The sequence below is a fragment of the Apteryx rowi genome, unplaced genomic scaffold, assembly GCF_003343035.1.
Source record: "Apteryx rowi isolate R43461 unplaced genomic scaffold, aptRow1 scaffold_77, whole genome shotgun sequence".
NCBI lineage: Eukaryota > Metazoa > Chordata > Aves > Apterygiformes > Apterygidae > Apteryx > Apteryx rowi.
Genome location: NW_020451060.1, coordinates 1862377 through 1884598, shown reverse-complemented (window position 1 = coordinate 1884598; position 22222 = coordinate 1862377). Strand labels below are relative to the sequence as shown.

The 22222-nt window shown below is 37.1% G+C and overlaps 1 protein-coding gene across 1 annotated transcript in view; it reads left to right on the top strand.

The window, feature by feature from the left end:
• Nucleotides 1-22222, top strand: part of FANCC (FA complementation group C) — a 79704-nt gene that overhangs the window by 23864 nt on the left and 33618 nt on the right. Inside the window, exons 5-6 of the mRNA XM_026088463.1 lie at nt 21045-21164; nt 21961-22025. Of these exons, the coding sequence (XP_025944248.1) occupies nt 21045-21164; nt 21961-22025 (185 nt within the window). The remainder of the gene's footprint in view (nt 1-21044; nt 21165-21960; nt 22026-22222) is intronic.

Here is a 22222-nt window from a genome sequence, read left to right as displayed (position 1 = left end):
TTTGGGTTGGGTTCAGCAGTTGGTTCCTCTCATCCAAATACAGCCACGTGTTTTTGAAAATAAGGAAGTTACATGAACCTGGAAATTAAAAAACAAACTAAAACAACAAAACCCCCCTAATACAACAACAGAAGAATGTAATCTGAAGCTCTGAGCAGCTTTTTAAAGAAGTGGGACTGCTGAGCTAAATGAAACAAGCAAAAATAACTTTGCATAGTAGATGTAGCATACCTGTGGCAAAAATGTTAAGCAAGAAAGCTCACAGGAAGAGGAAGAACATCCTGTATGTTCAGAAAGTCTTCTGAATGGAGTTTATGTACTTAACTGAGCTGCCTGAACCAGGCTGCTGAGAATGCCGTTGTGTAAAGATGTCTAACAAAAGCTCTGTGCAGTAATTAAAAGAGTTTGAGAAATAGAAGGGAATTAAGAAGGGGATTTAAGCAAATCTAATCCTCTGGTATTATGACAGTAACTTACAGAAAGACAGAGGGTATCATTGCAGTTATGTTATATTCTTATGTTTAAATGGGAGAGCAGTGCTGTTTGAATCATGGGTCTAATAAAAGCAAGAGTCCATGACTGTCCATATTCTTTCATTGGCCTTAGTCCACTTAGTAAAATGTTTGTTTCCTGAAATCAAACTTCAGCTGAAATGATAATAAGATATTTGGCATCTTCCAGTTGAGGAGTGGCTAAAGAGACTAAGACTGTTCAGACTGAAAAAAAACCTATTCACAGAGAGAGATATCAGAAGTCTGTAAAATCATGGATGATATAGAGAGGGTCATCAGTGAGTGAGTGAATTCTTCATTGTGTTTCTATATAAGGACTAAGCATCATTAAGGAAAAGTGTTAAGTTCAAAATTAAAAGTAGTAGTTACTTGTATAATCTACTTGTATATACTTGTATAATCTATATTTAAACTGTAGATGACGCAGGATGCATAAGATGTTTTGGATATTAGAAACTTACACAGGTGTAAGAGAAAATTGGACAAATTCATCAAAGATAAATTCAGTGAGGACTACAAAATAAAAAGGTGCCACTTCTGGCTCAAGAAGACCCTGAACTGCAAGATACCCCAGCATACTCCAGATACTTGCATTTCCATTGTAAGAAGTAGGCAGATACCAGAATATGCTTGCCATGTTCTTACAAGTTTTCCCAAGGCTCTGCCTTTGACTGTTTTCTGAGGCAGGATACTGGGTAGATAGAAATCTGTTTCTATGGCCTTTATGTTCTTGTGTAATTAAATCTCTCACTTCAAACATACTGTGTGTTTATAACTGTTAAAAGTAGCACTGGAGAATGTAATTTAAGAATATGAAAATGTAATTGAAGAATACTGTTTCAGGGGCCCACTACTGTTCCCACTACTGTTGTCAATTTGAGAGGGCCAAGGAAATGCATTGCAATACTCTGTGGGGATAAGAATTGCTATCATGGTTTTTTTAATGCAGTAGAGAAAAATATATTAGAAGAGAGAAATCTTATTCAGAGATTAAAAGATTTTTGGTTTTGGCAAATATTTTAGACTGATCTCAGGTGAATATGAGATGATACTAAGAAATCTATTAAGGCTTATTTCAGAAGTTAAAATTGCAAGCTGAGTCAAGTGAGAATCCCCTAAAGCTGTGTAGGCATAGATTTATGTAGTCTTAGAAAATAAAAGTATTTTGATTATTGTTCTATTTCTTAGAAACAGCCATACAGTAAGATACTGTATTTAATCAGGTGATTGCTGCCTATTCTCTACTCTTTTTTCCTAGTTATAGTATGTCTAGTATATTTAGTACACTATTTACTGTAGTATAGTATATTTAGTATATATATTTACTATATGTAAGACATATATTGCTCTTCTACATAAAATTCTACTATATTAGTAGGCTACATATCAGTAAACTGTTCTTGAGGTAGGCCACACTAATTTTTTTTTTTTTTTTTTGGCTTCGTTTTCTGATTGAGGTTTGTTTCAGGTCTCACTTTTACCTTGAGCGATTTCTGTGTGATACAATGTGAAGTTTCTATAGAGGTGAATTAGGAGATGTAGGAACAAACAAAAAGGAGATTCTAGGCACAAACAGTCCAGGAGGTTCCTGCAGAGCCTTGATGATACCTTTTTGACACAGGTGGTGGAGGAGCCAACAAGGAGAGGTGTGCTGCTGGACCTCGTACTAACAAACAAAGAAGGACTGGTGGAAGATGTGAAGGTCGGGGGCAGCCTTGGCTGCAGTGACCATGAGATGGTGGAGTTCAGGATCCTGCGAGGAGGCAGCAGGGCACTAAGTAGGATCGCAACCCTGGACTTCAGGAGAGCAAACTTTGGCCTCTTCAGGGACCTACTTGGAGGAATCCCATGGCTAAGGGCCCTAGAAGGAAGGGGGGTCCAAGAGAGCTGGTTAATATTCAAACATCACTTCCTCCAAGCTCAAGATCGAAGCATCCCTATGAGTAGAAAGTCAAGCAAAGGAGGCAGGAGACCTGCATGGATGAGCAAGGAGCTCCTGGCAAAACTCAACCAGAAGAAGGAAGTATACAGAATGTGGAAAGGGGGACAGGCCACTTGGGAGGAATATAGGAACTTTGTCGGAGTATGCAGGGATGCGACAAGGAAAGCTAAGGCCCATTTGGAATTAAATCTGGCAAGGGATGTCAAGGACAACAAGAAGGGCTTCTTCAAATGCATCAGTAGCAAGAGGAAGACTAGGGAAAATGTGGGCCCTTTGGCTGGATGGGGTGGGTGCCCTGGTGATGAAGGATGCAGAGAAGGCAGAGTTACTGAATGCCTTCTTTGCTTCAGTCTTTACTGCCCAGGCCAGCCCTCAGGAACCCCAGATCCTGGAGGCAAGAGAGAAAGTCTGGAGAAAGGAAGGCTTTCCCTTGGTGGAGGAGGATCAGGTTAGAGATCATTTAAGCAAACTTGACACCCACAAATCCATGGGCCCCTATGGGATGCACCCACGAGTGCTGAGGGAGCTGGCGGATGTTATTGCTAGGCCACTCTCCATCATCTTGGAAAGGTCATGGAGGACAGGAGAGGTGCCTGAAGACTGGAAGAAAGCCAATGTCACTTCAGCCTTCAAAAAGGGCAAGAAGGAGGACCCGGGAAACTACAGGCCAGTCAGCCTCACCTCCATCCCTGGAAAGGTGATGGAGCAGCTCATCCTGGAGGCCATCTCCAAGCATGTGGAGGACAAGAAGGTGATCAGGAGTAGTCAGCATGGCTTCACCAAGGGGAAATCATGCTTAACCAATCTGATAGCCTTCTATGATGGAATGACTGGCTAGGTAGACGAGGGGAGAGCAGTGGATGTTATGTACCTTGACTTCAGCAAGGCTTTTGGCACTGTCTGCCATGACATCCTCATAGGCAAGCTCAGGAAGTGTGGGTTAGGTGAGTGGACAGTGAGGTGGATTGAGAGCTGGCTGAATGGCAGAGCTCAGAGGATTGTGATCAGCGGCGCAGAGTCTAGTTGGAGGCCTGTAGCTAGCAGTGTCCCCCCAGGGGTCAGTACTGGGTCCAGTCTTGTTCAACTTCTTCATCAATGACCTGGATGAAGGGACAGAGTGCACCCTCAGCAAGTTTGCTGACAATACAAAACTGGGAGGAGTGGCGGATACACCAGAGGGCTGTGCTGCCATTCAGAGAGACCTGGACAGGCTGGAGAGGTGGGCAGAGAGGAACCTCATGAAGTTCAACAAAGGCAAGTGCAGGGTCCTGCACCTGGGGAGGAATAACCCCATGCACCAGTACAGGTTGGGGGTTGACCTGCTGAAAAGCAGCTCTGCGGAGAAGGACCTGGGAATGCTGGTGGACACCAAGTTAAGCATGAGGCAGCAATGTGCCCTTGTGGCCAAGAAGGCCAATGGTATCCTGGGGTGCATCAGGAAGAGTGTTGCCAGCAGGTCGAGGGAGGTGATCCTCCCCCTCTACTCAGCCCTGGTGAGGCCACGTCTGGAGTACTGCGTCCAGTTCTGGGCTCCCCAGGACAAGAGGGATGTGGCACTACTGGAGCAAGTCCAGCAAAGGGCTACGAAGATGATTAGGGGACTAGAGCATCTCTCCTATGAGGAAAGGCTGAGAGAGCTGGTTGGTGCCCAGTGGTGCCCAGCAACAGGACGCGAGGCAACAGGCACAAACTGAAACACAAACAGTTCCATCTGAATATGAGGAAAAACTTCTTCACTGTGAGGGTGACAGAGCACTAGAACAGGTTGCCCAGAGAGGTGGTGGAGTCTCCTTCCCTGGAGATATTCAAAACGCGCCTGGATGCAATCCTGTGCAGTGTTCYCTAGGTGACCCTGCTTGAGCAGGGGGGTTGGACTAGATGATCTCCAGAGGTCCCTTCCAACCTCAGCGATTCTGTGATTCTGTGAATACAGTTTCAAAAAGTTTTGTTTGAAAAGTCCTGGAAAGGCTTAGCCAGTTAAGCTAATTTTCCTGTATCTTTCAGTTGCCCCTTGTATATAAGGGGCAACTGAACAAATGTGGACTGTGAGGAGCTGCTGTATGTATGGCAATTAAAAAGGACTTTTAATCAGGAAATCAAACAGATTTTTGTATGTGAATCTTTTCTGCCTGAAGGTCATGCTATGTTTTTCTGAGATGGCCAAAGCAATTTTTTATATTTTATATTTTTTATATTTTATATTTTTTATATTTTATATTTTTTATATTTTATATTTTTTATATTTTATATTTTTTATATTTTATATTTTTTATTTTATTTTTTGTATGTTTGAAATACAAAGGGAAATACATTCATTAGAGGTTGAGGAAAAAATTGATTCCTGGATGTTGTGGTGCCAGTGTAGGCTTGCTGACTTTGACAGATGCTTTTTTCCTGTTCCTTTGATTTAGTAGTCTTTTGTAGGTGATTTGTGTTCCTGCAAGCTGACTGCTTGACTTTGGCTCAGTCTTGGGTAAGAGAGAGCATAATTATATTGGAAACCTGCTTGACTTCTTGCTCACTGGGTTGGACCATTCTTGAGCTTGGGGAAGGTGATCCTTGAATATCAACCAGTTTTTTTGGACCCCTCTTCTTTCTAGACCCCTGTTGCATGGGATTCTTCCAAGCAGGTCTCTGAAGAGGCCAGAGTCTGCTCTCTTGAAGTCCAGGGTTTTGATGCTGCTTTTGCCCTGCTCCCTCTTCTCAGGAYCCTGAACTCCATCATCTCATGGTTGCTGCAGCCAAGGCTGTTCCCAGCCATCATATCTCCAGCCAGCCCTTCCTTGCTTGTAAGCATGAGGTCTAGCAGAGCACTCCTCCTTGTTGGCTCCTCTATCACTTGTATCAAGAAGTTGTCATCAATGCTCTCTAGGAACCTCCTGGATTGCTTGTGCCCTGCTGTTTTGTCCCTCCAGCAGATATCAGGGTGCTTAAAGTCCCCCATGAGGACCAAGGCCTGTGAACATAAGGCTACTTCCAGCTGTCTGTAGAAGGCCTCATCTAGTTCTTCCTGATCAGATGTCCTGTAGCAAACACCCACAGCAGTGTCATGAATGTTAGTCTGCCCCTTAATCCTTACCCATAAGCTCTCAGTCAGCCCATTGTCCACCCCTCGGAAGAGGTCCATGCATTCCAGCTGTTCTCGCACATAAAGGGTGACTCCCCCTCCTTGCCTTCCTGACCTGTCCTTACTAAAGAGCCTGCATCCAGGCTCTTTAGAGCAGCATTCCAATCATGCGAGCTATCCTGCCACATCTCCATAACAGCAATGAGATCATAGCTCTGCAGCTGCGCACAGATCTCTAATTCCTCCTGTTTTATTCCTCATGCTGCTTGCATTTGTGTACAGGCTCTTTGGAGAGGCATCTTAACTTAATCCTATCAGATTAAAGTGTCATCTAAAGTTTAGGTCACATACCTTGACCTCTTATGCAGAGCTTTACCTGGTGTCTTTAGAATGGGTTTCTCAATATCTTATGCAGTCAGCCAGCTTTCCTGCCCCCAGAAATATCCTTTTTCCTGTGATGGGGAGTCCTTTAACATCTGTAGTGGGAGGCACTTTCACCTTCTGCTTCTTTAGTCTGGATGACTGCTGTAGTCACCTAATCTTGGGCAGGGAGACTATTTCACAAATTTAACAGTTTTATGATTTTATTCCCTTGTCAAGAGAAGTCTGTGTACTAGCATTGGAGAGCTCAAGGCTGTTTATAATCTCTGTCTACAGACCATCCTGTCCAGATTATAGTGGGTAACTTGTTTAAGTATTTCTTTATCAGTAAAAAATGGTATAACATAATCTTCCCTGAGCTGGGAAGTGGTTCATACTGTGAATCATCAAACCCACTTGTCTATGATTTCTCCTTGATCTCATGAAGCTATCTTTATGCTGCAAGGTCTTGAGCTGGAGATCCAGGGTGATGTCTTCTGGGCTATTTTCCATGACTGAAGGTTTCCTGAGGTCAAGTCTTTTGTCTCAGTGATGAACAAGAGATACTTTTGCCCAGAACTTGCCCACATCTAGATTCTTTACTGTCCCTGTCCTCATCGGTTGGTCAGAGACTGTTATCCTCCCTCTCCCATTTTTTCCCAGGATCAATGATTGTTTCATGTTTGCATATTTTGCAGGCTCTTTGGGCCCAGCTGTAGTCCCTGTCTATATATTTGACTCAGTAGATTTGCTTGCCCGTTTTCTTCTCTGAAACTCAGGTTTAATATTTCTGCATATTTCAGGTATTAAAAAAACCTCTTCTGTTATTCTCCCCATTCATTTCTCTCAGTTGTTGAAATAAACATAGCATAATGCTTCTATGAAGAAAATGTCCATAAAGGTAGTGAGTTCTGTTAGGACTTGCTGTAGGAGTGCCCAAGTAGTCAAATGATCCAGGCACACTCCACCAGAAATCAGGCTTCGTTCCAGTATGTGTGAGATAATTACTTGAAATTCTGTTCATACCTTTACCAAATGATAGGTCATATTGGAGGCTTCCTGAAACAGTACTGTGCTTGGCAGAATAGACCTTGTTTTTCTAAGACCAAGATCCACCGTTAGATTGAAGTTTCCTACAGTATGAATACGCAGATAAGTATTCAAAAGAAAAGAGTTTCTCTGAAGAACCTAGAGATCTGTTGTTTGTTTTTGTAAACTTTCTTACTGTCCTCTTTCTTGTAGAAATTGAACATAATAGGGTGTATACTGCCTTTTTAGGGTCATGCACCCACCACATGGGAGGGCAGGGTATGATATGCACTTCATGCATACTTAAGGCAAAAAAATCCCTTGGTATAAATATTGAGGGAATAAATGTATGACAACACATCTCAACTATAATTGCACTCAATTCTATACTTTTTGGAAGAAACAATGAAATTAATGGAGACTGTGACCTTCATAAAAGTTCATTTTTAAAGTATTGCTTATGTTCTTGGTTTAATATAAATTACATCATTGTGATTTTAAGGAGATGGTTTTCCAGCCAGTTTCCACGGTCTGTCTAGCATTATGAACTTTAATACAGGGATACAGCTGTATATGAAGATGTGGTTTGAACAGGGCAATGATACGAGTCTCTTCTTAGGTGATGTGTTGATTTCAGTTTGTGCTCAGTACTCTAGTCATCTTTTTATAAAACCTGTTAAATACTATGTTCATGTATAGTTCAGGCTTTGTTGGGGCGTTAATTTAGGGCCAAATCTGAATTTCCTAGGTTGAAAAAATACTGGACATCAACAGGAGATCTACATGACTAATTATTTGCAGGAACACTTCACAAAATGTTGCTTTTAGGAAAGAACATGATATGTTAAGAATAATCCAAATATAATCTAAACATTTTTTAAGTATCCTTATCTTTATAAAAGCAAGTCTAAAAGCTCACATTCTTCTAGGGGATGTGAAATTAAGGTAACATGAAGATGATATTTGGTGCACAAATTACAGTGAACCTCAAGATCCATCCAGTCTGCTTTATTAAGTTAGCAAGAGCCTAAAGCATTTGTCATATATGGAAGCAAGTGGGCCTCAAGATCATTTGGTCCAGAAAAATATTAAAATAGTGTTGGATTTGCAATAAATGATGTCTGTATGAGATAAGAATAATGTATTAATGGCATTTATGGGTAACGTGTCTATTAAAAGGCTTATGAATTGCTAGAGGTCATACTGAGAAACACGTTGTTCTTTTCTTTCTTATCTAGACAGTTTTGAAAGAGTGAGATTAAGAGCTAAACTGAGATACTTGAGTTAAAATTATAAACATACTTTACCTATTATGTGTTATTAAGAAAGTTAAAGGAGAAAGAATTTGTCATAAAATGCAGGGATTTAGTAGGGGTTTTAGTACAAACTCATGGTCTGAATCTTTAGTTTTCCCTCCTTCTAAGGGGAGAAAATTCACTTAGTAATATTCAGACTGAAATAAATAAATAATTGCTTTAGAGCATTTCTTATCTTTGAAATATTATCTATGTAATATTTTGCCATAGGTAAAATACAAGATAATTTAGAAGGGAATGTCAGTTTAAGAGAGAAGTGGAGAAGTGGAGTGGGGGATCTTTTTTGTCCCAGCAGTTGTGGGAGGAGAGGGGTCTGTGTTCCAGGGCACATGCTTCCAAGAGAGAAATGGAAAATGTTAAGTCTCCTGGAGGCCAAAGTAGTTCAAAGTCAGTTAATCACTTTCTGAGATTCAGTCGTGTGGTTTTAGGGATCTTACAGCTTTTTTTGGTTTGTTTGGAAAAGAGGAGTCATCATTCCTTCTGTAACCTGTGCAAATAATCATCAGGAACTTTGATCACTGCAAAGCCTGTAGTGTATTCCTTCAGATGAAAGATGTCTGATGGCAATTAAAGTATGTATCTTGTTTATGTTTTTTCCTGTTCTGTATCTTTTCTGTATTTTTTTTCTCTGGTCCTTCAGGTACATGTCTTTGTGGCACTTTTCCTCAGTTGCTATATGTGGAATTTACCCCGACTCTAATCAAGGGTTTATTTCAAAGAGGGTTGAAAGACAGGAGGTTGTCTGGAGTGGGTGGAGATGAGTGGGCTTTCACCCAGTCCTTGATTTTTTTTTTTTTTTTTTTTTTTTTTGTTCAGCCTTACCTTTGGTACATCTTTCTTCCCTCCTTTGCTAGGCAGTGGCACACATTCTGTGTAGTGTAACACTTCGTCTTTACAGCCAGTAGACTATCTGTGCTTTTCACAGAAGTATCTGTGCAACCAGCTCCTGGAAAAATTGCTGAAATGGTACAGATTGCCTCATAAATTTGGAAGGGAAGAATGCAGTAACAGCTATGTGTTGTGCTTCTAACAGCAGCATTGTGCTGCCTAATTTTGTGTGTTACAGCACCAAACAACATCAGGAGAGTGCATGGAATAAAAGTTTCAAACTTTTTTTTTTTACTACTTAAAGCAGAGGTCAAAATTTGAAATGAAATTTTCTGCTAAGAGAATTTCTACTTATTTTGATGTTTAGGTTGTCTTGTCTTCAAAGTTATTGTTATTGCAAAGTATTGAATATCCGTCCTTAAAGAGAAAGGGAGAACTTGCAATACATTTATGTCATAGGGTCATTGGAAACGTTCAGTATGTGTAATCACTTAAAGTGGCAGATGGAATTGTAATATTTTAGTGCTCTCTAGATACAAGTTTAATCCACAATTCGCATAGTTTGTGCTTTAAAGACCTAAAGTAATGACTTAGCTTATTATAAAAATGTAGGGTGAAGGGTGGTATGTCAGGCTGTATCTTCTGATAAGAGGGTTAAAGTGAAAGTTTTGGTGGTAGATCTGTTTTCATTATGGTACTGGCTATACTATAAGGCAAAATGTTTTCATAAACTTAAAAGACCAGTATTTAAAGTATCCAGTTTTCTAGCCATTTGTGCATATTAAAAATAACTTGTTATTCATGTTCAATGGTTTTCTTGTTGAACAATGTAGGGGACTTGCCTCAACACATGCAACAGATTATAAGAAGACTGCAAATATAATAATTACAGCATGGAGCAGACTTTGCTGGCAGATACTGGAACGCAGAACTCTCTTTAATCATAGTGCTTCCCGTAGTGTGGGTGGTCACAGTCTGCAGACGTTTCAGTCAATCCATTCCCCATGCAACAGTGATTGTAAAATAGAACTGAAGTAAACAGCATTCCACAGACTTTTGTTGTTGTTGTTGTTGAGAAAGTATAGCTTCCCTTTGCCCCTCCTTTGGTCTGCTTGCTTTTGTCAATCATAACCATACAGGTTATGCTTCTTACCAAATCAATTCTGTTTGAAGTAAACAATACATAATATAATACATAGATTCTTCAAAAAGGGATTTTTTTCCTTTAAAATATATGCTATTTTAAAAACTATGAATGTTTTGTTGTTTGTGACAATAAGAAACAACCTCTGCTATTACATTARGTGCAGTATAACGTTTAATCTTTTTTTTAACCCTTCATCTTTTTTGCTTCCCCCTCCCCCCAATTTGTTTTCCTTTGATGCTCAGTGTTGTTTTACTGTTTCTCCAGAAATTTTTCCTGTCACTTTAGCCATTAGCACAGCACTTTTTCCCCAACCAAAACGATGAAGAACTTATTTTTTGCACCTGGCAGCCAATTTACTGCTCTGGAAGCTGATTTCATCTCCTTAATGTTTGACAGCTACTGACCTGGAGTTTTGAATTTCATGAAATAGATTAAAATGGTGATACTAAACTTGGTGTCATGCAAATATTTTTACCACATTTACAGGCTTTTTTGGGTGTACATAAATCAATTGCAGTTGATTACGGATATTGCAATTCTGTTATATGAAAGGATACATTTTGATAGATGAGTTTTTACATTGCACTTAAACCTACCTAAAATGAAGTAAAGTATTTAAATGTGCTTGAAATAAATGTCTTAACCCTTTCGCAGGATAACTGACTGTTAAAATTCAGACATTACCCTTGAATCAAAACAGAAACCGAAAGACTGTTAAATGAGATATATGCACACTTCTAAGACCTGACATCATTGATTAAGGCTCAATGACTTGATGAATTCCTAATGTGATATGGGACCTTTCGACTTTTAAATTACTAGTTAAAATTCAGCTTGAGGATCAAGTCTGCCTGCTTTGCAATGTGCCCCGAGGGCATAATGAGTGATAAAGGCACTTTCCTTACTCCTTTGTGCCATTTGTTTGTGTCCCAGGTACCAGGGGAAAGGGACAGCAGCTCTGAGGAGCCTATTTCTCTCTCTTCCATCACCTGGTGTACACATCATGTGCATACATGAAATATGTGAGCCATAGGTGGGGTAACTTTGGAGCCATTGTTTAACAAGTTTGCCTGGGAAGCTGCACCAGCTGTTTAAGTGTGCACGACTCCGCTGAGTAGCCATCTTCTCCCAAGAATAGCATGAGGAGGTTATGATCTGTACCAGGATTAGTGAAACATTAAGTGGTCTTGCTTGTAGATTGCTAAATGGTATTTAAGTTCTAAGTTATTAGTCAATTAAAGTCATTAGTTATTGGAAGCTTTTCAACTGCGTTTGTAAAATGTTGCACATCTCTATAATGTGTTCTAGTAATGCATACATTCATCATTAAATAGTTGTGAAAAGTAAGGTTAGCAGTATGATCTATTCTGTGCATCATCTGTGCAAATGACGCTTGCTTCTTGATGACTTTCATATATTTAGATAAATTTAATGCTTGTGAGATAAAGGAAGACCGTAGATTATTCTCCATGTATTTGATTTATGCAAACATATGTTAATAGAAACTTTAAATGTCTGGTATATTTAGTTTTGGTAGATCTATAATATGAAGGCTTTTCTGGCTGCAGTTTAATTTTCTACCTGTCACGTATTTTTCATTTGTGCAAATCTATCTGACTATAATTGCAGCATCAACACTTTATACTGTTGAGAGTTTAAAATGTTCATACAAGATATTCATACATGAAAGGATTGGAACTGGCTAAGTTTAATATAGTGAGAAAACATGCAAGAACAAAGTTGGATTTTTATATACAGCACAAAACTAACTTTTGACACTTATTATCACAAAGTTTTACTGAGTTCACCGGTAGTTCTCCCACTCAGTTTTTTAAAAATCTTCCAAGGGGAATTCTTGGTTGTTCCTAACCTATTGAAGATTACATAACTAAATTGTATGTTAACTTTCTCACTAATCTTTTTGTGAAACAGCTTTCCAAGCTGATTTGGACCTTCTCTATCTACCTATAGGTGAAGGCACTGGTAGCGGATAAGTGTTTGAAATATTTACCTTTCTTATCATATTCTTCTGGTTAAAAATAGGAATCATAAAACAATTATATAGTATGAACTGGCTGGGGAAAAACAGACCTCTGTTCTTCTTTTTCAAACAGATAGTTGTTGAACAATGCTAAGCTAATATGAATATAAGTACTTTCTTGGCTTCTAGGCCAAAATAAACAAAAGCTAAGTATCTCAAAGATCAAAATGAGAAACTAAGGATTCTGCTTTCCTGGGAGGCTGCTTGAGCTTGAACAGCCAGTGTCACAATTTGCTAGCCAGCTGATATTTCTCAAAGCACTTTACTAGTGCCAGGTGGCTCTAGTAAAGAATAATGATTTGTCACTGACAAACAAAAAGTGGTCTCCATTTAAAGAAATAGTATTGGATTAGGTGTTTTTGCTCAGCCTAATATAATTAGTGACCCTGCAGTTTTTGCATCATCAATGTATGGGCATTTTGTGCCTTTTTGCTACTAACTGCAATGAATATTTTTCTCCCCTTAAACTTTTAACAGTTTGATATTTATGAAGTCCAAAACCAACTCAGATTTTAACTGGATTTTATATCCATCATTTTTAGAACATTAACCTGTAAATCAGGATAAAGCTAAAGAAGCAAAGCTTTGAAGAAAAAAATATTTGACTAAGTGTCTTTTCTGCTATTCTTTTTTGAGGCATAAAACTTGCATGAACGTGTTTCAGTACCTATGTACTCAGTGTTTAAGTGAGGAAAGGTGAATGGATATGATTTAAAAATAATTTCTCAGTATCATCCTAGGTTAGGTGATCTTTGGGAATTTGCACAGTGTACCTATTGGAAGCATAAAAATCTGACATTGGACAAATGTTTTTCTTGAAAAAAACATAAATTTGGGGTCGTCTTTTTCTAGAAATTATTAAACTCACAGATTTAAAATAAAAAGTGAAACAAATTTTATGGTCAGTCTTTCTAAACTTAAATGCCTTCATCCTTTTTTCTGTATAATTTTTTTGTGGATTTAGAGAATTCTTCTGTGGGAAGCTTGCATCTTGGCTTTTGAAAGTTGTGGGAGAAGAGAAAAACTAATTCTAAATCTCTGGCTAGTTAAACTAGAGAGCTAAAACTAAAGAGATTTATGGTTGACTCTGGTAAAGCTATTGAATTTCCTTTTGTAAGTTAGTGTAAATGTGTGTTTTATTTCAGCAGCAAAAGTCTCTCCTTTTTAATACAAAAAGTAATAGCGCTTTCTTGGTGGGTGTTTTTTTTAAAGATAGAGGGGAAAGAAAAGAGAAGGTGATCTGAAACTGCTTTTCCTTTTTAAGGCCAAATGTAGATTCAAGGCTTGCCAGCTCCACAATTATTTAGCTTTTATTCTTATGATTTCCAAGGGTTTGTTAGTGATTTGCAGATGGAACCAAGGTTTTGGAACACATCCATTAAAAAGTTGTGTGGTCTTAGCCACAGTAGTAGTACAACATGTTTTTCCTATACTAGTTTCACAGAAGTTAACTGAGCTTGAACTGGTGGGAGAATAACAATACAGCTTCCCTTCCCAAAATTTTCCTTTACTGCATACCATTTGGAAATTAGTATCAGGTTCATACTGAATTGTATGAAAGCATGTAATATTTTTCTTCCATTTTAAGAGACAGAGTAAACTGAGCCCGGGCTTTTTAATAAGCTACATGTTTCAGCAAAATTAATGGATGTAAGCACAGATAAATTTCAAAGAAAAAGCATATCAATTATAATGTGGGGTTTTTTTTGCAGTTAAGTTTTTCTTAACTGCAAAATGCAAAACTGCAAAAAAAAATTCTTATCACTTAAGTGTTCATGGTCCTTTTGTGTATTTTTGCCATTGTTACTTCTTTAGTGAGCAAATTACAATTACAATTGTGAAAGCAAGGTTAAGAAAACTGAACTAATATACGGGCAGTTTTAAGGTCATATTCTTTACCCTGAGCATTTGAGCAGTTCTGCTACAAACACTGACTAAAGGTGAGTCTGCCTACAGGCTTGAAAGAAAGGATGGGATTAAGTGATTTATTGCATCAAGTACAGTGTGGAGAACTTCATAGAATCTACCTTTTCCTGGGAATACGTGAAAAGCAATGAAGTTTGTGCATCTGGCAACATTAGTTTTGTGAAAGAATAATATTGTTCTTGAATTTTTTTTTAAACCCTAAAGTAATACTAACTCGTTCTAACAATTGTTATCTGTAGGTGTTCTGTAACTTGGTCATACTCTCAAATGTCAAGAGCCTTATCTCTGTAGGAGATAGCACGGTGATTTGTTTACCATCAACTAGGCTTTCATGGTTATCAGTGGAGATTTGGATGTGGGCAAATTTCAGATTGTCATTCCAAGTAAATAGGGAGAAAAGCAAGAGGCTCTAATAAATCCTAAATGTGTACTTGTGGCCAACAATTTTATTTAATGTGCTGGTATAGAATTTAGCTAATGAAAACCATCCCATAAATGCAAAGAATGTGTATCCATAAACTGGGCTGAAACAAAAACATTTACTGTCAGGAAATGTTTCTAGGAAGGAAACCCCTCCCCTCCCCATGCTTAGGCACTTTGGCCCTGATCCAATAAATTACTGAAGGGTATTCTAAGCTTGCTTAAGTTGAAGCTTAAGTGATTTGTTTACGCAAAGGCTTTGCGCAGTTACTGGAAGGGACTCAGTTTGGTAAACAGGGAGGTTGTGTTAACTAATCATTGAAATGTAAGTGTGTTAGTATAACACTTTTGCCCATTTAAAATATGCTTTAAACATAACTTGAATTTTAAAGGAGAAATTGGAGATTTTAATTAGGTGTATTGATGACGGTAAGTAGTTAAAGAAATTTTTTACTAGCTTGTAAAATACACTCTCACATACTGAAAATACTTAAGTTATTAACAAATATATGCTAATATCATTTCCCCATACCTAATTTAAACACTGAGACTTTTATAAAACATTGAGAAAAGAAAATTTTACAGACTAAAATAGTACTTTGAAAGCTACATTATGTTTAAATGTGTATGATGTTTCTTCCACCGTATTTACTTTTGCATTTTGGTTTTGGTTTGTGGAAAACCTATTTTCTCTCTTTTCCTGGAACTAGGGAGCAAGTGAGCAAGAGGTCCTGTAAGCAAAATTAAAAGCTGCAGACTTTGTTATGATTGGATCAATGTGTGGAAATAATATGAATTGTGTTATGTCAGCATCCTACTCTCAGAACTGGTTACGTAAACAGTGGGTGTTGAGACATTCTGTGAATGAGCAGGCTTCCTTGTCATTTACAGGCTTAACCACTACAGTTCTCCAGATCTGACTGTTTATTTCATGGGAAGAAGGTTCTAAAAATACCAGACCAGGTTGCATTTTATTGTTGATCATTTAATTTGTATGGTATGGGACACAATAAAACTTCCAAACCTTCAGGCAGGATTTTTAAGAAATAGTAACCAAAAAGTGTCTGCAGGAATTTGTTTTGGATTATACTGCTGAAAACTAACAAACAAACAAATATGTGGAAAAATAGCCCTGTGAATTAATTTATATTTAAACAGATTGGAGAAATGCTTTTACATTGTCTTCTGAGGACCATGGTCAAATGATTTAGGAAGTAAATTAGGAATTTAGAATCCTACCTGTTTAAAGAAAAAAAAAAGTACATATTTTATAGTTTTTTGCATTTTTTTTAACAAGACTGGAAATTATATTAATCTAATTCATCACTAGTGTTGTAATTGCTTATGTAACTTGAAAATATTTTTAAAGCCAGGCTGGAAATAAAATGTAATCTCCTGTCTTGTAGACTATGTTGAAAACAATGGACCATCTGACTGTGCTGGGACCACTTAAGAATAAAATTGACATACAGCCTCTTGAAACCATTGCCATCCAAAATATCTTCATTCCAAAATCTGATAAAATGCAAAGAGGAAATAGTGCTTTACTTCTAATGCTTCCTCGAATAAGATTTGTTTTTTTCCTATTTTACCCTTTTTTTCTTAACACAGTTGAGAAGGTCTGGTTCCTGTCTAACAGATGGAAAGGTCAGAAATAAACCCATTATTTGACCAGATATCAGAAGTTTACGCTTGGGTATCCATTTTGTATGAATTCCAACAATTTCACATGGATCGTAATTTTCAGTAAAATATTTTTAATGATCTCCTCTCCAAAAATAATGGCACTAACTTAAAGGAGAGTATATTAGAGAGAAATATCCTTTAGGATAAATGATAGATCCTTCTGTTCCATACGTCTCTACCTGTCACTTTCACTGACTCAGCCAGCTTGGCAGTAAGAACAGAATAGTGTCCCTGGGACGCTATTGGTGTCAGATTTGATAGGCTTATCCCAATGAAACTATCTTTCTCTTCTACTTTTCAAAATACGTTATCTCTGTTATCTTTAACATCTGCTTTTAAAGACAGTCGGAATCATAAATTTTTTAGAGAGAGTGTGTTTAGAAGTTTCCAGAAACAAATTGGTTTATTTGGTTCCTCTGGAATGTCTTTGAAACTGTGTCATAAATTCCAAGATGGGTTCTACACAAATACAGTTTCTAATGTAAAACTTACTATGTGGTCCTGTAATAAAAACTAAGAGCTATTTCTGTGTTGATGTTTAATTTCAGTGTAATTGTACCTTTAATTATGCTGCCCCCCCACTCCAGACATAAGCAGGAGGATATTAACTATTAAGAAAGACAGGAAAAAAAATCTTTAGATCTGTTTGTATATCTTTTTAGTAAAGGCAGTATCAAAAGACCTAAACACTTTCTCTTCCTTGCTGGGATTGTGAAGGCTAGTTGGTATCTGCCCAATGCTGCTCTGCATATCTCACCAGAGGTGCAAATTCTGCTCTGGAAAACGGCATGCAGGCTTTCACTAAAGTCTGCATTTCAAGGGACAGTTTGTCTCTGAGAAACAAACTTTGCAGAGTAACTCAGCAAATCCCATATAGCACACTGATATTTGGCCTTCACTACTTAAAGAGGAATAACAAAAGAGTTGGGTTATTTTAACTGGAAAGAAATAACTGCTGATTATGTAGGTTTCAAATTTTCTACCTTGTTGAAGTAAGCTAGGATTTGTGACTGAGATCAGCAGTGTGGGAAAGAGTTTAGAACTGACACCTTGACCATGATGTTGTTGAATTCCTGCTGTCAGGTTTGAAAGGGTTTCCTAGAAGTTACTGTTCTAAAATTACTGCTCTCTGTGACCCCAGGAATCCAGACTGTGGCTATTCAGTTCCAGATAAAATGCCTGCTGTTTTCTTCTTTTCCAACATAGTATGGCTTCTTACTGCAATAATGGAACCTATTATTTGTTTTGAATATTCCTATAGCATTCCGTAAGACCCTCTGTGAGAAAATTTCTTAAAACTTTCTAGATTTTTTCATAATATTTTCTGAAACAGTTAATCTCACTCTCAGAACTGTGTGTTTCTTACCAAGTTCTAAACTGTTACATGAAATATTTACTGATACTCTCCCTTTTGGACCTGAGTATTACTGAAATTTAAACAGTTGTCAGTGAAGTTTAAGGCTTGATGTAGAGGTGACAGTTTTCACTGCTAATTAGTTAAAAATAGCCATTCCTGGTTTACACTGTACTTTTCATAGTGTATCTAGTGCTATATGGGATGGAGTAAGACAGACAAATAGCATAAGAAAATAATTATCTGATGATCTTTTTGTTTTCAGCTGTGTTTTCTCTTTAGAGATTATCTCTTGCAACAGTTTCCTTGTTTTGACTTTCCATGTTCTAACTGGAAAACTGGGTCTCAGATGCTGCATTTGCCTTTGGAGCTGTTCTAAGTAGTTGGAAGAATCATTTGAAAAAAAATCATCTGTGACTTTAGGTGGAGGTTATTGTTTATGGTCTTTATTTCTGGTCATTGTAAAACCTCTTCAACGCCATATGTGTACTTAGGTAGTAATACAGTTATAAGCCTCTTGTTTTCAAGAAACTATTTCCCTTAAACACTAATGTAGAAGTGGATTGTCAATACGTTTGCTTTCTTTCAAACAGCTATCTGCTAATATGATATATAGAATTATCACCTCTAACCAGAACTAGATAATGTGTTATACATTTAACAATGTGCACTAAATAAACTACATTTTGGAGAGAAAGGGAAGACTTTCTGGACCTGTTTTGGACCAAAGTAAGCATTTAAATCTAGTCTAGAAAAACAAATGCTTTAAACTGGTGTTATGCAGTTTCTTATCTTTGTTGCATGTAGGTTTGTCTCAGGCTTCACACTGGCAAAAGGGTCTGTAAAATGAAACATGTAAGAATACAGAGCTGAATTCTTGATGTCTTTCACCTTTTAATACATACCTTTGTGGACTTCTTTTCATCTTGACTACAGTATCTCCTTACCCCTTTTTTCCCTGCCCCCTTCTGGCTGTTCAGAGCTTCTCTGTGTTTGAAAAACATAACTGATGTGCAAACTCCAGCAGGGATACAGTAAAGTGCTTAGAAAAGAATAATGATGCAAAAAAAAAAAGTTAGTGTGTCATGTCTCTTCTGTGTTGAAAGGTTAGTCATAACCGTTACACAGGGACAGGGGAAAATAATTTTGAAATTAATCTTCATATAAAAAGTATTTAGTTAGTTTCATCCTTAGGAAAATGCTGGTTACATAAAGGATGACTAAGTAATATATTTTATAGCATTAAAGTTAAATATATGGGATTTATAGATTTGTCCCTCACTTAGCTGTCTTTAGCTGCCATGTCTACCTGTCGAATCCTTTTCAGAGCTTTGTTGTTCCCAACTGTGGAAACTTTTTGCAAATCTTCCACTGAGCAGTCCAACAACATTTGCAGTTTTCAAGCCTTCTCATCTCTAGCAGAAGTGACACCCGAGCTTTGCTGTTGCTAGCTTCTTCTTTATTTTGTTTTCATCTAGCAGTCTGATCCTTTATTACATTCTACTTGCTAGACCCTCCTATTTTGTAGGAACTACTTGTGTGAATTCTTAATAGTGTTCTGAAAACAAATGCTAACACAAATAATAGTTACAAAGAAAAATAAAATCATATATGGTTCCATAGTAATCAACTAATGAAGGGTATTTGGATATTGTAAAAGCTAATAGATTTTAGGCTTCTCTTTCAACTATATTTGGAAGCTGTTCATTTTGAAAATCCCTTTTTTAAAGTTTCTTAAGAATACAAAGACTGCATATAAATTACTTCTGAAACTCTTTTGCCACAGTATTTTCCTTTCCCCTTAGTTTTAGCAAAGTCACTAGGTGGCAGTAGAACAGCAATTTCTCCTGTTAAGGGTTATTTAAAAACAAACAAACAAATAACAAAAAAAACCTTTAGCATGAAAGAAGATACAGTACTTAGATGTTTAACTTAAGTCTGCAACATAGTAAAATAATCCAAAACACAAGTAGAAGAAATAAAGTGTCCCAAATTCTTGTTATTTTTTTTGATAGTAGTAGTTTTTGTTAGCCCTTTGGTGTGCTTCCACTGATTGTATCTTCTCTCTTACATTAATATATCAAACATGGACTAGATTTAATTCCAGGACTTCTGAAGCAATTGATTAGGGATGTCCAACAAAAGCATGTATAAATATTTGGTTTGGATTTCTGAAAGCAGAAAATGACTTAACTGTTTTGGGTTTTTTTTTTTTGCCTAGAATGTTTATTAGATTCCTCTTTTTAAAAATGTACATAGAGTAGAGTAAGACCTCCTAAGACCATAGAAGTCAAGGAGCTTTCATCTGAACTTTCCTTCTAAAACCATATTTTTTAAGTGAAGGTCTTTTTCAGTGTCACAAAGGGTTTTGTATTTATTGCTATACAGGGTGTAATCTAGTTTATAATTTAAATATCAGTGATATATAAAACCCTTAAACGAACCTCTGAAAATGGAACATATTTGTTATTATATCAGCACATAGCAGTTGAGGATAGGAAATTGCCTAGATTAAATTTAGTGTGGATCAGTTGATAAGCAACATATAACTACCTCAGATCAGTTATGATAGTAAGGTGCAAAAAACTAAATGCTCTAAGTTTCACACTACAGTTTTCATAAACTAGTTGACATCGGAAGAGCTGGAGTGTTAAGATTTGTCCAAATGACACCATAGCTGGTAGTGTAGTGCTGGGATACTGAGAAAGTAGGAAACCAATGTTCAGGATCTTTCTCTCTACACTTCTGCAGAATCAGTGCCTCCCATGTGTTAATTTCACTTTATTTTTACAGTAAATCTATTATCAGAGTATTGTTTTGATTTTATTAGATGATATATTACAAAGTTTTAAAATATGGCTTAAAGGATTCAGTAATGGAATTGTTACAGAAGTAAATGTCAAACTAAAAAGTTGTCATTATCTCCTGATGAAGGAAATTAAGTTATGATGCCAAATCTTGAGTGACGGCCAAAATACTGGGGCATCTTGAAGGAGTGATGTGAAAAGTAAACATTAACTTCTTCCTTACTCTTCTTGATCAGATATTTTTACATGCGCTTTTCTACTGTGTAGCAGTGTATACGCCCCTATATTCTGGAGTATCATACTGAAATGACTCCCAGAGAACTGAAATCTGCCTAAGGCTATGTCTGGTTTTGGCACTGTGTCCTCTGCTCTTCTAGAAATACTGAAATCATGTGGCGTATGTGACGTATTTGATGATAAGCAGCAGAGGCATTCTCCTTTTGGTTGAAAGAAGGTATGTGCTCTTGTATGTTGATCAGATRATGTAAAATGACCACAACCCATCAAAAGATCTTACCCAGGTAGAGGTCAATAACAATTGCTTATTTTTACAAAATGTGTTATAGCTTCAAACTCTTTTTTTATTTCCCTTACGTTGATTTTTTCCAGAGTTTGCTCTGCCATCTCCTTTCTTCTTCTAAATGGGAAAGTAATGAAGCTGGGACCAATACATTCATTTCAGCTCTTGGCTACACATCAGCAGATTATTATTCTCACTTGGTTAAAAATGTAAGTATTTTGTGCAATTGAGATTTTGTTAATAATAAATCAACAGTCTATAAGCACATCCATGGAGTTGTCATTGTTATGAGGAACAGGAACTGAACTTTGTTTATCTTTTCTTACCTCAGTTACTTTTACAGCCTTTTAAGGGAGAAAATGAAATGGGAGATCTCTACAGACAAAAAAGAAAATTTTTGGTTAGATTATACTGTAATACATATTGGTAAAAATACCTGTTGCTGTTTTGTTATAACAAAAAAAAGTCTGGGCTATGCTTTTTTCCCCTACTGTGAAGTTAAAATTAATATATATTATTTTGTGTGTTAGAATGTAACTTTTGGAATCTTTTTTTGACTGTATGTGCTGCATTTAAAATGATAGTTGAGCCCTAAGTCTTAGGAAAATTGTCTTTTACTATATAAAAATCATGAGAATAGTATTTCCTAATATGAAATGATGCTTTATTTAATATAATCATTAGATAAACCATATAAAAATTATTAGTAACACTCTTCCAAAACACTCAACTCTTGGGCAAGCAGAGCTGAAATAAATTGCTTGCTAGTTGTCAAATAGGGAAGATATATCATGGGTGTTCACAAAAAGTTTTGCAGTATAATTTAGCCATTCAGTGGTGTGGAAAACTTTGATTGGCACCAATAATTTAAAAATTAAAAAATAAAACTGAGTGTACAGGGAATGTTACTAATTTCCAAAGGTGTTCCTCTCGTGGAGAATAATGCAACTAATGTCTGCTTATTTGCAGTGGATGTATTTTAATGTCATTTATTTTATTTAACAGATGGTCTTATCATTAGTAACAGAACTCAGAAGAAATCAGTTTAATGGACTTAACATTCAAGGGAGGTAGGTGTTATCTAAACATCATTTTGGTATGTTTTGGTTTGGATCATTACAGTTCAGTGAGGACCTTTTTACAGTCTTGGACAGGTAAGCCTTGGACAGGTAAGCATTTAGACATCAGTTGGAAAGTTTTGGGTGGTCAAGGTTTTAGAAGATTTCATATGTGGACAAGTGTGTTAAATTGTGCTTCACAGAAGACT